The sequence below is a fragment of the Adiantum capillus-veneris genome, chromosome 6 (genome assembly GCF_014529385.1).
Source record: "Adiantum capillus-veneris isolate H3 chromosome 6, ASM1452938v2, whole genome shotgun sequence".
Lineage (NCBI taxonomy): Eukaryota > Viridiplantae > Streptophyta > Polypodiopsida > Polypodiales > Pteridaceae > Adiantum > Adiantum capillus-veneris.
In genome coordinates, this window is record NC_140936.1 from 131,822,974 (window position 1) to 131,834,390 (window position 11,417).

Here is an 11,417-nt window from a genome sequence, read left to right on the forward strand (position 1 = left end):
TCTCTCTCTCTCTCTCTCTCTCTCTCTCTGCTTGTGTCATCGGGGCTACAACAACGACCATCGTTGGATGAAGCTCCTTGTGACAAGTGTATGAGGAGAGGGACCGGAATTCCTCTCCCCTTTATACATAGTATAGATATTCTACATAACGGAAGAGACAATTTTTGAAGGGCTTCTAGATAGCTAACCCTCCCCAAGGACGTTTTCTAAACACCCTTTCGTGAGCAAAGTCTTGTTGTGCAACTTACCAATTGTTGAAAAGAGGTTCAAACATTGTCATGCATACAATACTTTTTTTTGTCATTCATGTGCAGGGTAAGTCTCAAATTAGGAAGGGTGGGAAGAATTATATCGTTTGCGTTTGTGGGCTCCCTAGTGGAAGTTCTCACTACAAAGTTACTGGGGTGAGCACAGTCTGTCATTTATATTCTTTTCTAGTGTCATGTCTAACCATTAATTCATGTACATGGAGTGTTTCTTTTTATACCAAATGTGTTTTGGATTGATTTAAATTGCCTTCTCAAAATGTCAATGTTGTCGCTGAACGGGGACAATTCCTATTCGGAGTTGATGGAAAAAGGTTTCCAATTCTGTTGAGTGCTTACCGACTGTCTTGGAGGCGGTTGATGCACATTTCCAATAAGCGAGGATTTGTACGTGCCAAGCTTGCCAGATTTTAGAAATGAGGGTCGCTTTTGCCATGCATTATTGCAATATTCGGTGACGCCTGATCCCCTTTTTTATCTGTGCAGGCGCCGCCATAATCCATTCCCACCCCCCCACCCGCCCTCTCTCTCTCTCTCTCCCTCTCCCACTCACACACACCCACACACACACACACACACACACACACACACACACAGTCACTCACTCTATATATTGCATGTTTTGAGCGTAAGTTTGCTTGGCAATATAGCGCCTGCACATTAATCTGCCTTCGTAGTGCAGCTAAACCAACACTCTCTCTCTCTCTCTCTCTCTCTCTCTCTCTCGCGCGCGCGCGCGCACACACACACACATACCCAGCCTCCTTCCTCACAAACACGAAAGTAGAACTGTGGCTATGGTGTCTCGTAAGCTACCGCTCCTCCGTCAGCTACTGATGGGAATATGCATGTTCATGCAAAGCGCCTGCAACGTAAGCTATGGAAGACCTTTGTATCTACCATTGACACTGGAGGAGCCCCAGACTGCCACATTCACGGTGGCATCCGACTTTGTGGGAGTTTCGGCCGCAACCCAAGCGGTGGACGCCCCTAGCAAAAGCAGCGTAGTGCCGCTAGACACCGTGAACCGACGGGCAGGTGCGGACCAATGGCATGCCTCCAGCAGAAAAGGGAAGTCGTCCAATGAGCTGCTGTTACTGATGAGGAAGGTCTTACACAGATTGGCCACTGTTTCTAGAATGGATGGAGGTGCTGAGGAATCTGCGGTGGCAGCCATTGAAATTAGGCAGCAGCCAAGTGGCGATGATATTCTGAAGGTGGGAACCATTTGCTTACATTAAAGCTATCAAATTTTTCTTAATAGTATGTGATTAATTAATTAACTACTGTGGCTAATAACGCAAGTGGAATATTCGAATGTAATTTTACAGGGGCAAGTAGCTGTAGAGAGGACAAGAAATATTACTGCAGTGGAGGTGAGGATGTTATGGGAGAAGGTGACTGGGCAGAGCTTCCCTGTTGATGAGCTGGCGCTGGCAGGATTAAAGTATAACAGGAGAGGTCTCACAGTGGGTGATGACGTGGCGCAAGCGCAGAAGCGCCTGGTTCCTGGGGGGCCCGACCCCCTGCACCACAGCAGTGAACCCCTCTCCCCTTGATACAACTTTAATTAATGGATCCGCCCCTACGTTAATCTGTATTTGGCTAACCTTAATCTGCTACGTAACTCTAGTTATATATATATATATATACGTGGGCACTGAGACCAGCTTTTGGCGGTATATTCCAGCAGAGGATCACAGTTCTGCCTTGCTCACTGGTGATCCAATAATATTAGCATACCTGCCACCTTAGTCCTGCTGTTGGCGGTATATTCCACAGTATCGCAGCCTCGCTTACTAGTGATTTTAATAATATTAGCAACTAATTACTTACCCCCTCGCAAGCTTTTAGTACATTATATCCTCACGTCAGTTGAGATTTGAGTGTTTTGTACAGTCGATGACAGTTCTTGCAAGGCATTAACGACCTCATGAACATTGAAAACTGGTACTTTAGTCTCAATTCATGGCAAGATTGTACGGTTCTCTCTTTTCCCCTCTCTTTATCATTTCCTTTCAAATTTATAATTTTTGGAATAACTACACTATATTTTTTGCAAGTTTTTACGGTAAATTTCTCAAAATTTGTAGGTTTTCTCACCTTCAAAATCAATATTTGGGGGGAAAAAAATGAAAATTTGTAGGCGAGCCTAGATTTCTATTCAAGCACTTCAATTTCTATTCCATTTTCCTTTTAAATCCGGATGGATCTTTGAAGTCTTTAATTACCCCATCTTGAGTTCTCTTTCAGGCCAAACTCCTCGGGGTTTTCCTATGGATTCAACGTGGACCAAATTTTACATATATCCGTGGAGAGTTCCATTTTTTGCATCTGTTGTTAACAATGTGATGAGCCAACCTTTTTGAAGCTACAAGCATTAAACTTATAAATTCCCAAAGAAGTTAAGCTACCATTAGCATAATTTACAAGTAACGTTTTAAATTAAAAAAGAAATGTTAAAATTTCATTAAATAAGCACAAGAAATCTATATCTACGCTAACATAATATGGCGGAAGGAGGAACACTTTCCACGTGTTATAGACTACAAGTGGAAAACTAAAAGCCAAGGCAAAGCTGGCAAAGTGCATCTCTCTCTCTCTCTCTCTCTCTCTCTCTCTCTCTCTCTCTCTCTGGGAGCCCATCGTGTAGTTCAAGAGAGCCCACGTGCAGAACCGATAAAAGGTGCAGTGTCGATATAGGGTTGCAACTTCAAAGTCGGCTCTTCCCTTTTTATCTCTTGGTGTGTGCCTACAACATTACTTTCGCTCCTAAACCCTATCACTCACCTTTACAATGGCTGCATCTCTCTCTCTCTCTCTCTCTCTCTCTCTCTCTCACACACACACACACACACACACACACGTTGAGCTGTGAGGTGGATGGACTGAAGGATACATGTCAAAGCTACAAGTGGGTAGTACAACCACCATGCCAGGCTAATATATGGCAGTCGAGGGTGCTTGAATACGTCCCTACTTGATTATCCATACAACCTTCACGATGAGTTTGTTGTTGCCGTTGTCATTGCAACCTGTTTGTAGTTATTGCCATTGAATTTCCAGCAATTGTGCATGGTATTCATCATCCCATGGTCGTTGTAGAGGTTGTAATTGTTGCCGTTGCAACATGGGAGAAAAGAGGAGGTCGTCACTGTCATTGCAACACTACATTATGTTCTCTGGTCAACTCAGTGGGCAACCAACAAACGATTGTGCATGGTCTTCGTCATCCCATGGTGGCTGCAGAGGTTGTTATTGTCGTTGCATAACATGAGAGAAAGAGGAGGTCTGTGCTTGTCCTCAACCGGCATTTTCTAAATCGTAAACGGCACGATATTAAGTTGAGACACATTTTCCCAAACACTCGGTAGAGTACTCTCTCTACATGAATCTCCCTACTCCGGTTGCAAACTCCTTTGCCATTTATTATTCATGCTTCTTGTGATTTGTGTGTGTACGTGTGTGTGTGTGTGTGTGTGTGTGTGTGTGTGTGTGTGAGAGAGAGAGAGAGAGAGAGAGAGAGAGAGAGAGAGAGAGAGGCTCTCACAGGTGGCACTATAAGAGGAGTATTCTATAACCGCTAACATTTCCGTGGAAAAACAAAGGAAAATGGAGAGAAAAAAATGTGTGCACGGCAATAACCACGGCTCACAACGCGGTAGTGGTTTGGAAGCAATAAGCGTGGTAAATATAGCAACGAGTATATTACCACAGATCAGGGATTTTAATTACGCGATGACGCATTTTGTTAAATGTTAATTATTGTTGTTATTATCACTATTTTTTTCATGTTAATAACATATCTAATGTCATGACCTACGAAAACCGGTAGAAAACGTAGAACCGACGGGACAACCAACAATCCCGACAGGCCTGGCGGGTTTAATATGAAACCCGGCAGGCCCGGCAGGACAAGCAAGAATCCCGCCGGGCCCATCGTGTACCCCCTCCATATTTGGCGGCTCTATATAACCCTTTTATAGACATCACATCACATCACCTCTTCCTCTAAATTTGGTCATCCTTTAAAATTTAGAAGAAAAACTAAAGGTAAAAAAATGAATAGTCTTTAAAAAAAATTAAAACTTAATGTAACTCTGATCATGGATCATTTTGGACTGAACTGATTCTTGAAAGGAGGTAGAAAGGTGAATCTTTGGGTCGGTATCTCTACATTTGGGATGGATTGATCTCATGTTTGGTTCACCGTTATATTTGCTAAATTGATTGCTATATTGATTAGAACTTCTATCATGGGTCATTAGTTCTTTTTTGAACTGAACTGATTCTTGAAAAGAGATAGAAAGGTGAATCTTTGGGTCGATATCTCTACTTTTGGGATGGATTGATCACATGTTTGATTCACCGCTGTATTTGCTTGCTATTCCGATTAGAGCTCCAATCATGGGTCATTAGTTCTTTTTTGGATTGGACTCATTCATGAAAGGAGATAGAAAGGTGAATCTTTGGGTCGATATCTCTACTTTTGGGATAGACTGATCACATGTTTGATTCACCGCTGTATTTGCTTGCTATTTCGATTAGAGCTCCAATCATGGGTCATTAGTTCTTTTTTGGATTGGACTGATTCATGAAAGGAGGTAGGAAGGTGAATCTTTGGGTCGATATCTCTACTTTTGGGATAGACTGATCACATGTTTGATTCACCGTTGTATTTGCTTGCTATTTCGATTAGAGCTCCAATCATGGGTCATTAGTTCTTTTTTGGACTGGACTGATTCATGAAAGGAGGTAGGAAGGTGGATCTTTGGGTCGATATCTCTACTTTTGGGATGGACTGATCACATATTTGATTCACCGTTGTATTTTCTTGCTCATGTTTGAGTAGATTGATGTTTATTCTCTTCAGGCTTCACTACTACGCTTGTGTGTGATATTGATTATAACACTAATGTTTGGTTTGAATAATACTTGAAAGAAGAGATAGCATATTGAGCTTTTGCAATGACACACCTAGCCGCAATTGCAACCATGTGCCAGTGCATCCACGTACGATGATTTAATAAAAGAAATTTTAAACCTTTAAGTTTTAACGCAAAAAACTCAAAAAAACATCAATAAAATAAGGGTTTAAAAAATTACTGCTACACTGCTTTGAGAATGTGGAAAGCTGCAAGAAAGTTTGGTGAAGACTTTTCAATGTACTTCTTTTGTGAAAAGACAAGCACCGGCGTCACCTTTATATAGCCACGGCGAGCCCGGCGGGCAAATAGCTTTACCCGGCGTGACCGTCAAGAAGATTCACTAGCCCGGTGGTCCTGGCGGGCCAACTAATTAGCCGGACGGGCTACGAGCCGGTCTCTAGGTCTCCCTGGAGGTCAAAAAAGATGAATGTCAATTAACAAAATATTTGTTATTTTGCATTTCTATTGTTATTAACCTGAAATTATAGTGTGATCATGTCATTTTGAAATCCCTGCCACAAATATTACTGTGACTCTTGCCACTGTTATTACCGCACTAATTACCGCTAAACGACCATTCAAAAATAAAGGTGCTCATTTGGGCCACCTAAAATTAGGTGGCCCAAATGAGCACCTTTATTTTTGACCTGCATAAAACAATGAAACATCAATTGTTTTTTAAAAACGTAAAAAAAAAAATCAAAGAATTGAAATCTAATTTACTTTACCTTGACAATTTAATGTGGAGAAGATCAACTAAAAGGTTACAAATAAAATGTAAATAGTTGTATATACATTGTGCCACATTGGGACTTTACGAAAGTTTGAATACATATTTTTCTATCTAATCCTCCTTATTATCGTTGTCGTCCAAAGGCACGTACGTTTGATCACCTTGACCCTACATAAATCCAAACCAAACTAAACAATTATCAACAACTCAAAACAATTGATACAAAATTACTTGTTTAAACTTACCGCTTATAGTGATTCAGCCGCTACATCGAATAACTTATGAGAGATGTGGTTGTTCTCAAACAATCATCGCCAAGTATTAAATTCTGTATGTCGCTCACAGTACTTGACCATCTCTCTGGTTGCTCGAGTAAGAGTGATATTTTCCTACGTTAGTAATAACAATAACAAATTATCAACTACAATCTTTATAATCACATATTTGTGCTTCCAGGCTGCCTTGCCTCTTGAGCCATAGGACGTGGGAGTTTCATTAGGAAATTTCGGAGGTCATTTGGAGGGCCATATGAAGAGAGAGAAAAATAGAGCACGTCCAATGAGCATGAAGGCTATGTTACGTAGGAAAGTACCTGGAAAGACTCAAAAAATAGGAAAATAGCATAAAACTTTCACGAAACTAGGATTGTAGCATAGTAATTTCCTTCCTTTTACCGAGCTTTTAGGTGCTTGCGTGTGGTCCCACTTCTGATATTCTCTTATGGTCATTAACGTACTGGAGGGTGACCATTAAGCCCGCACAAGATATTGGAATTTTAAAACACTTTCCCTCCATTAGAATGCTTTCAAAGTGAATCTCCCTCCACTAAAGCTTTTCTCTGAGAGTTATGGCATCCACGTCTTCTCGCCCAAGAGCCTCAAGGTGTTTACTGTCTCTCACACCAACAACCAACAACGGCACTTTGCCTAGAAGGCCAAGTAGTAGCATATCCTCAATTACAATACCAGCTTCAATAAGTGAAGACAACCAATGGGTTGGACAAAGGATCAACAAAGGTTCATGGGTCCTCATGCAACCAAGAAGACCCAAGAGGTCTAGTGGTATCAACGTTTACCGCTCAGCATGGAAGGCCAGGGTGTTGGATTTCAAAGTTGAGATCGGCAAAAGATCTGTAAAGGAAGTTCTCGTTCAGCATGTATTTACCCATCCAGAGGTGATAGCAAACGGTGGAAATGTATCAGATATACATCAACCACGTTGCAATTGTAAGTACTCTTGACATGTGAGCTTACTGATACTCTCATTATAACTTTTCTTATATATTTTGCAATGTTTCTCCCGCTTGTTATGAGTAATGTCTCTACTCTTCACAACTCAATTACATTAGATTTGTCATTTGTACTTATTGATACTCTTAGTTTAACTCTTCTTATATATATTGCAGATGTTTATCCCTCTTCTTATGAGCAATGGGAACCTGTGGAGTGCATAATAGGCCTCTTCCATGTTGTACATGCCCATATTGGTTCTCTACAGTACTCAGAGAGGAGCAGCAAAAGATTGGCTGATGAGGGAATCTTTTTTTATGACCACTTTTACCAACTCAGCTCAGGGAATAAGAATGGCATGTTGGTGAAACTGCCTCTACCAACCGATTGGAACACTGTGGACTGGCCAGTTCCCGAGGAAACAATGGTGGAGGCAATGCGAAGTAAGCTCTACAAGGATATACAAAGGTCTCTACGTAGCTCTATTCCTACCAAACTGGTTAGAATTGCAAACTTTTGTCCTGTTGCACTCTTCATAGAGCTGTTTCATAGCTACAACAGGAGAGTTACAAAAACTATGTTCATGTGCAAGTCATTTCAGCAGTCATCCTGTGACAAACTTCTTGACAAAGGATGGTATGCAAAGGAAGAGATTGGTTTATGGTGCGAGGTCGCGCTTGATACTCTAGTTGTCAAGTACATGATTGCAAGCCAATCACTGTTACTCTCATTTTGGTATATGCGATCACAAATGCTAAACGGTAAGTACATTCCTATGGACCAGGTTTCTGCAGGTTTGGAAGATAATCCTACTGTGGATGTGGAAGTGATTGATAAAGAGCATGGCCTACTATTGGTGGTTACAATAAGGGAGCTATGCAGTCTTCAGCATTTGCGAAATGACATCATTGAAGAGTCAATGGACAAGGAACTATCAGATTTTTCCTTTTTCTTAGCTGGCCGTAAGGTGATGCGGCGAAGGGAAAAAGATATTTTGTGCAAAGAGTTGGATGGTCGGGTTGAAGTAGTGTCAATGTAACAGATATTCTTGTAAACCCAAGTGTATACAAATGACTTTCAAGACATGAAGTTTATTGATCTCATTTTTCAATTGTGCCCTGTGAAAAAGTATGCTTGAAATACATTTCTTTACCACGTCAAATCTCTCTCTCTGTCTCTCTCTCTCTCTCTCTCTCTCTCTCTCTATATATATATATATATATATATATATATATATATATATATATATATATATATATATATATGTTAGACAAGACAAAGACAGATAGAAGAATCATCTTAATTCATTAGAAAGTACAAACTCGTCCGTGAACAATGGACTGAGATACAATTTCTGTAAGTATGGAATCAGAATGTCTTCAAGGTAAAAATCGAAGGAATGCCCCTCGAAAGAAGGTGGTGAGATAGTTGTTCCCGGCGGATTTAGTTCTCCCTTTTCAGGAGTATCATCAATTAGTAGTGTATTAGTTGCATCAAAGGGTACACCGATTTGGCTAAACGGTTTGTACAAAAGAAGTAATCCTGGTTTTTTAGGATGGTAGTGGCCCTCAACGGTAACGCATTTTCTTTGATCATACAAAAAGGCAAAATCTGACGTGTGAGCTTGGCATACACTGCAAACTATTGCAACTAGTGGCGATAAGTTTTGCCTTTGCATTGAAGACCATATGGCAACTCTGAAGCGCGGAAGAAGAAACTCAATAAATTCCTTGGTTCCTGGACGAACCACGACTCGACAAGTTCCCATCCGAAACGTTTGCAAATCCTCAAAGGGTCCTCTGTCACCGAGAGGCACCCGCATCAGCAGCAATCCATTGACGTCCAAGATAATCAACCTCTGTAAAAGTTGACAAGTACATATAAGTAGTTAGAAGCTGAACATATTTTGCCATAATTGAATAGACATTACCGGAACAACCGTATCTACAGGTAGCAAGGGTCCATACTGGGTCTCTGTAGTGTTCATGTCGTTGTTGCTCTCCTCCGCTTTATCTTCATAGTCATCATTCAAATCTTCATCAGGGGTCTCCCCCATGGCCCTTTCTGCCTGATTCAAGGTTGATCGGCTTGCCTCATACATCCTTGCCTGATCCATATCATTTTGCTCATCCCTAGGCCTGCTTTCCTCATCCATATCCTTTTGCTCATCTATAGGCCTGCTTTCCTCATCTTGGGTTTCAGCCATAGGCTCTTTTGGCTCTTCCACTGGCTGACTTGGCTCTTTCATTGTCTCCTCCGGTTGAACCTTAGCAGCTTCCATATGCTCATTTGTCCTTTCCTCATCCTCGGCTCTTTCATCTTCTGCTGATATGACACCCTCGGCCCGATGCGATTCCACTGTATCGGATGTAGGGGTTTGTCGTGGTGGCACGTCATGTTTTGTAAGATCAATAGTGCGCTCATCCAAGCCGCTATCTTCAAGCTCTCTAGGGCTAGACATAGTAAACAGGTGTTGTATTAAACTTACCCGGTATCTTTGCAAATAATCATATGTGTAGTTTTTTAAAGCACTCTGCAAAATTGAAAGACCACATGGTGAGAATTATTTTATAGACTAAACCAAAACTAACTGAATGCATTGCCAAATGGGTACCTTAGTCATGAAAGGTTTTAATGCAAAGTAGCTTTGCAGGACATATTCTGCATGGAGAAGACATCTCCAGCCGCAAGAATTCCCATCGGTTTGATTTGGGACAGGTACATCTTTGATTGGGGCCTTGTATAGTTCATACCTTCCACATAGCTTGCCATAGGCAAGCAACAACCTCTTTATACAACTGCACAAAGCAATGTCAAGATGTTAGCATGAGGCTTCAAATTTACATGGATATCTATAATAAACACTTTCTGATACAAAACACTTACAGCCTAATTTCACGGTGGGTTCCTTTTATTGAATTGAACACCCACACTGCTGGTTGGTCAACATCAAGGCATATGAGACTCCAGTGATGGTTGTTCTCATATGGGAAGATGATCACAGTAACTTCCAGCATAGCACAGTGGAGAAACCAGCTCTCAAAGGTCCCAGATGGACTGTTCTTTTGTCTAATAATTACAGACATTTGTGGATCAAGGAGAAACACCTCTGTGTGAGTGTGCAATGGGAGTTGACTTTTGATCAGGCTGCAGAGACTCTACCTGAGTTAGCAAACCTATTATCTGAGTTTTCAAAGCTAGCAAGATAGTAACACTTACTTAAGACAAGCATAGATAATTGTGTCTGAAATCTCAGCATCTGGATTCTGCAATAAATCAATGTCCACCTTTTCCAGAGCTAGCTTTCTGGTTCCATCTACAAATGGTATCTCTGCAAGCAAACCATTCTTCATTGAAAGTAGAGTTTCTTGATTCATTGCCTCTATAGACAGGGTCACATTGCACTCTGTTTGTTTCTGGGACTCCACTGCTACTTTTGCTTTCTCCTTAAGCTCTGCTTCCCTCATTTCCTCTGTTTGGCGAGCAATAGTCTCTGCCCTTGCCCTTGTATTCACATCATGTGTGACATCGACAACTGTGAGATGTGGCACTAGCTCCGGGGGGTATAACAAAATTTCCCTCATTTTCTTATCCTTGCAGACATTGGGGACCAGCAGTTTGTCATACCTCCACCTTATTCTTTTCAATGTCTCACTATCTTTGTCCATTATAGTAACCCTGTGGGCATGGGCTGCAACAATGGTCATGTCACTGAAGTACTCCAGTAGGAAGTCCTCTGCTGCTTCCTGTAGAGCCATTAATGCCACCACCTTCCACCTTTTGGTGCCCCAGGTAGCTTCATCACATATGGACCTCACCGTCCTCTGGAAGGGCAGCTTTGGTATGCATAAATCTACACATTTCTGTGCCTTTCTGATTTCTCTGAAAAGTCCCATGCAGGTTTGCAGCTTCTTCATCCTTGGCCCTTTCAGAATTTTATTTGGTTTTCCAAGTCTTTTCTTTGGGGTTGCAGATCTACCACTTGCTTTCGATGCTAATCCTGGACCCTTGCCTGCCTTCCTTGCAGTGGCTTTTGTTCTAGCCATCTTACTGTACACCAAAAGAAGAGTCTCAATCCCCTTCTCTCTTTCTATGAATCTCTCTCTCTCTCTCTCTCTCTCTCTCTCTCTCTCTCTCTCTCTCTCTCTCTCTCTCTCTCTCTCTCTCTCCTTTCTATAGCTTAGCATATATAACTAGAGAGAGAGAGAGAGAGAGAGAGAGAAAGAGAATCCACATTACTAAAGGCGCGCACGGACAACTT

At 41.6% G+C, this 11,417-nt stretch overlaps 1 protein-coding gene across 1 annotated transcript; it reads left to right on the forward strand.

The window, feature by feature from the left end:
* The first annotated feature begins 926 nt into the window (after positions 1-926).
* Positions 927-2,241, forward strand: LOC147456297 (uncharacterized). Its single transcript, XM_086515441.1, has 2 exons — positions 927-1,483; positions 1,598-2,241. Exons 1-2 carry the CDS (start codon positions 1,064-1,066, stop codon positions 1,823-1,825), a joined length of 648 nt encoding a protein of 215 aa, XP_086371567.1. The 5' UTR covers positions 927-1,063; the 3' UTR covers positions 1,826-2,241.
* Positions 2,242-11,417: the final 9,176 nt, after the last annotated feature.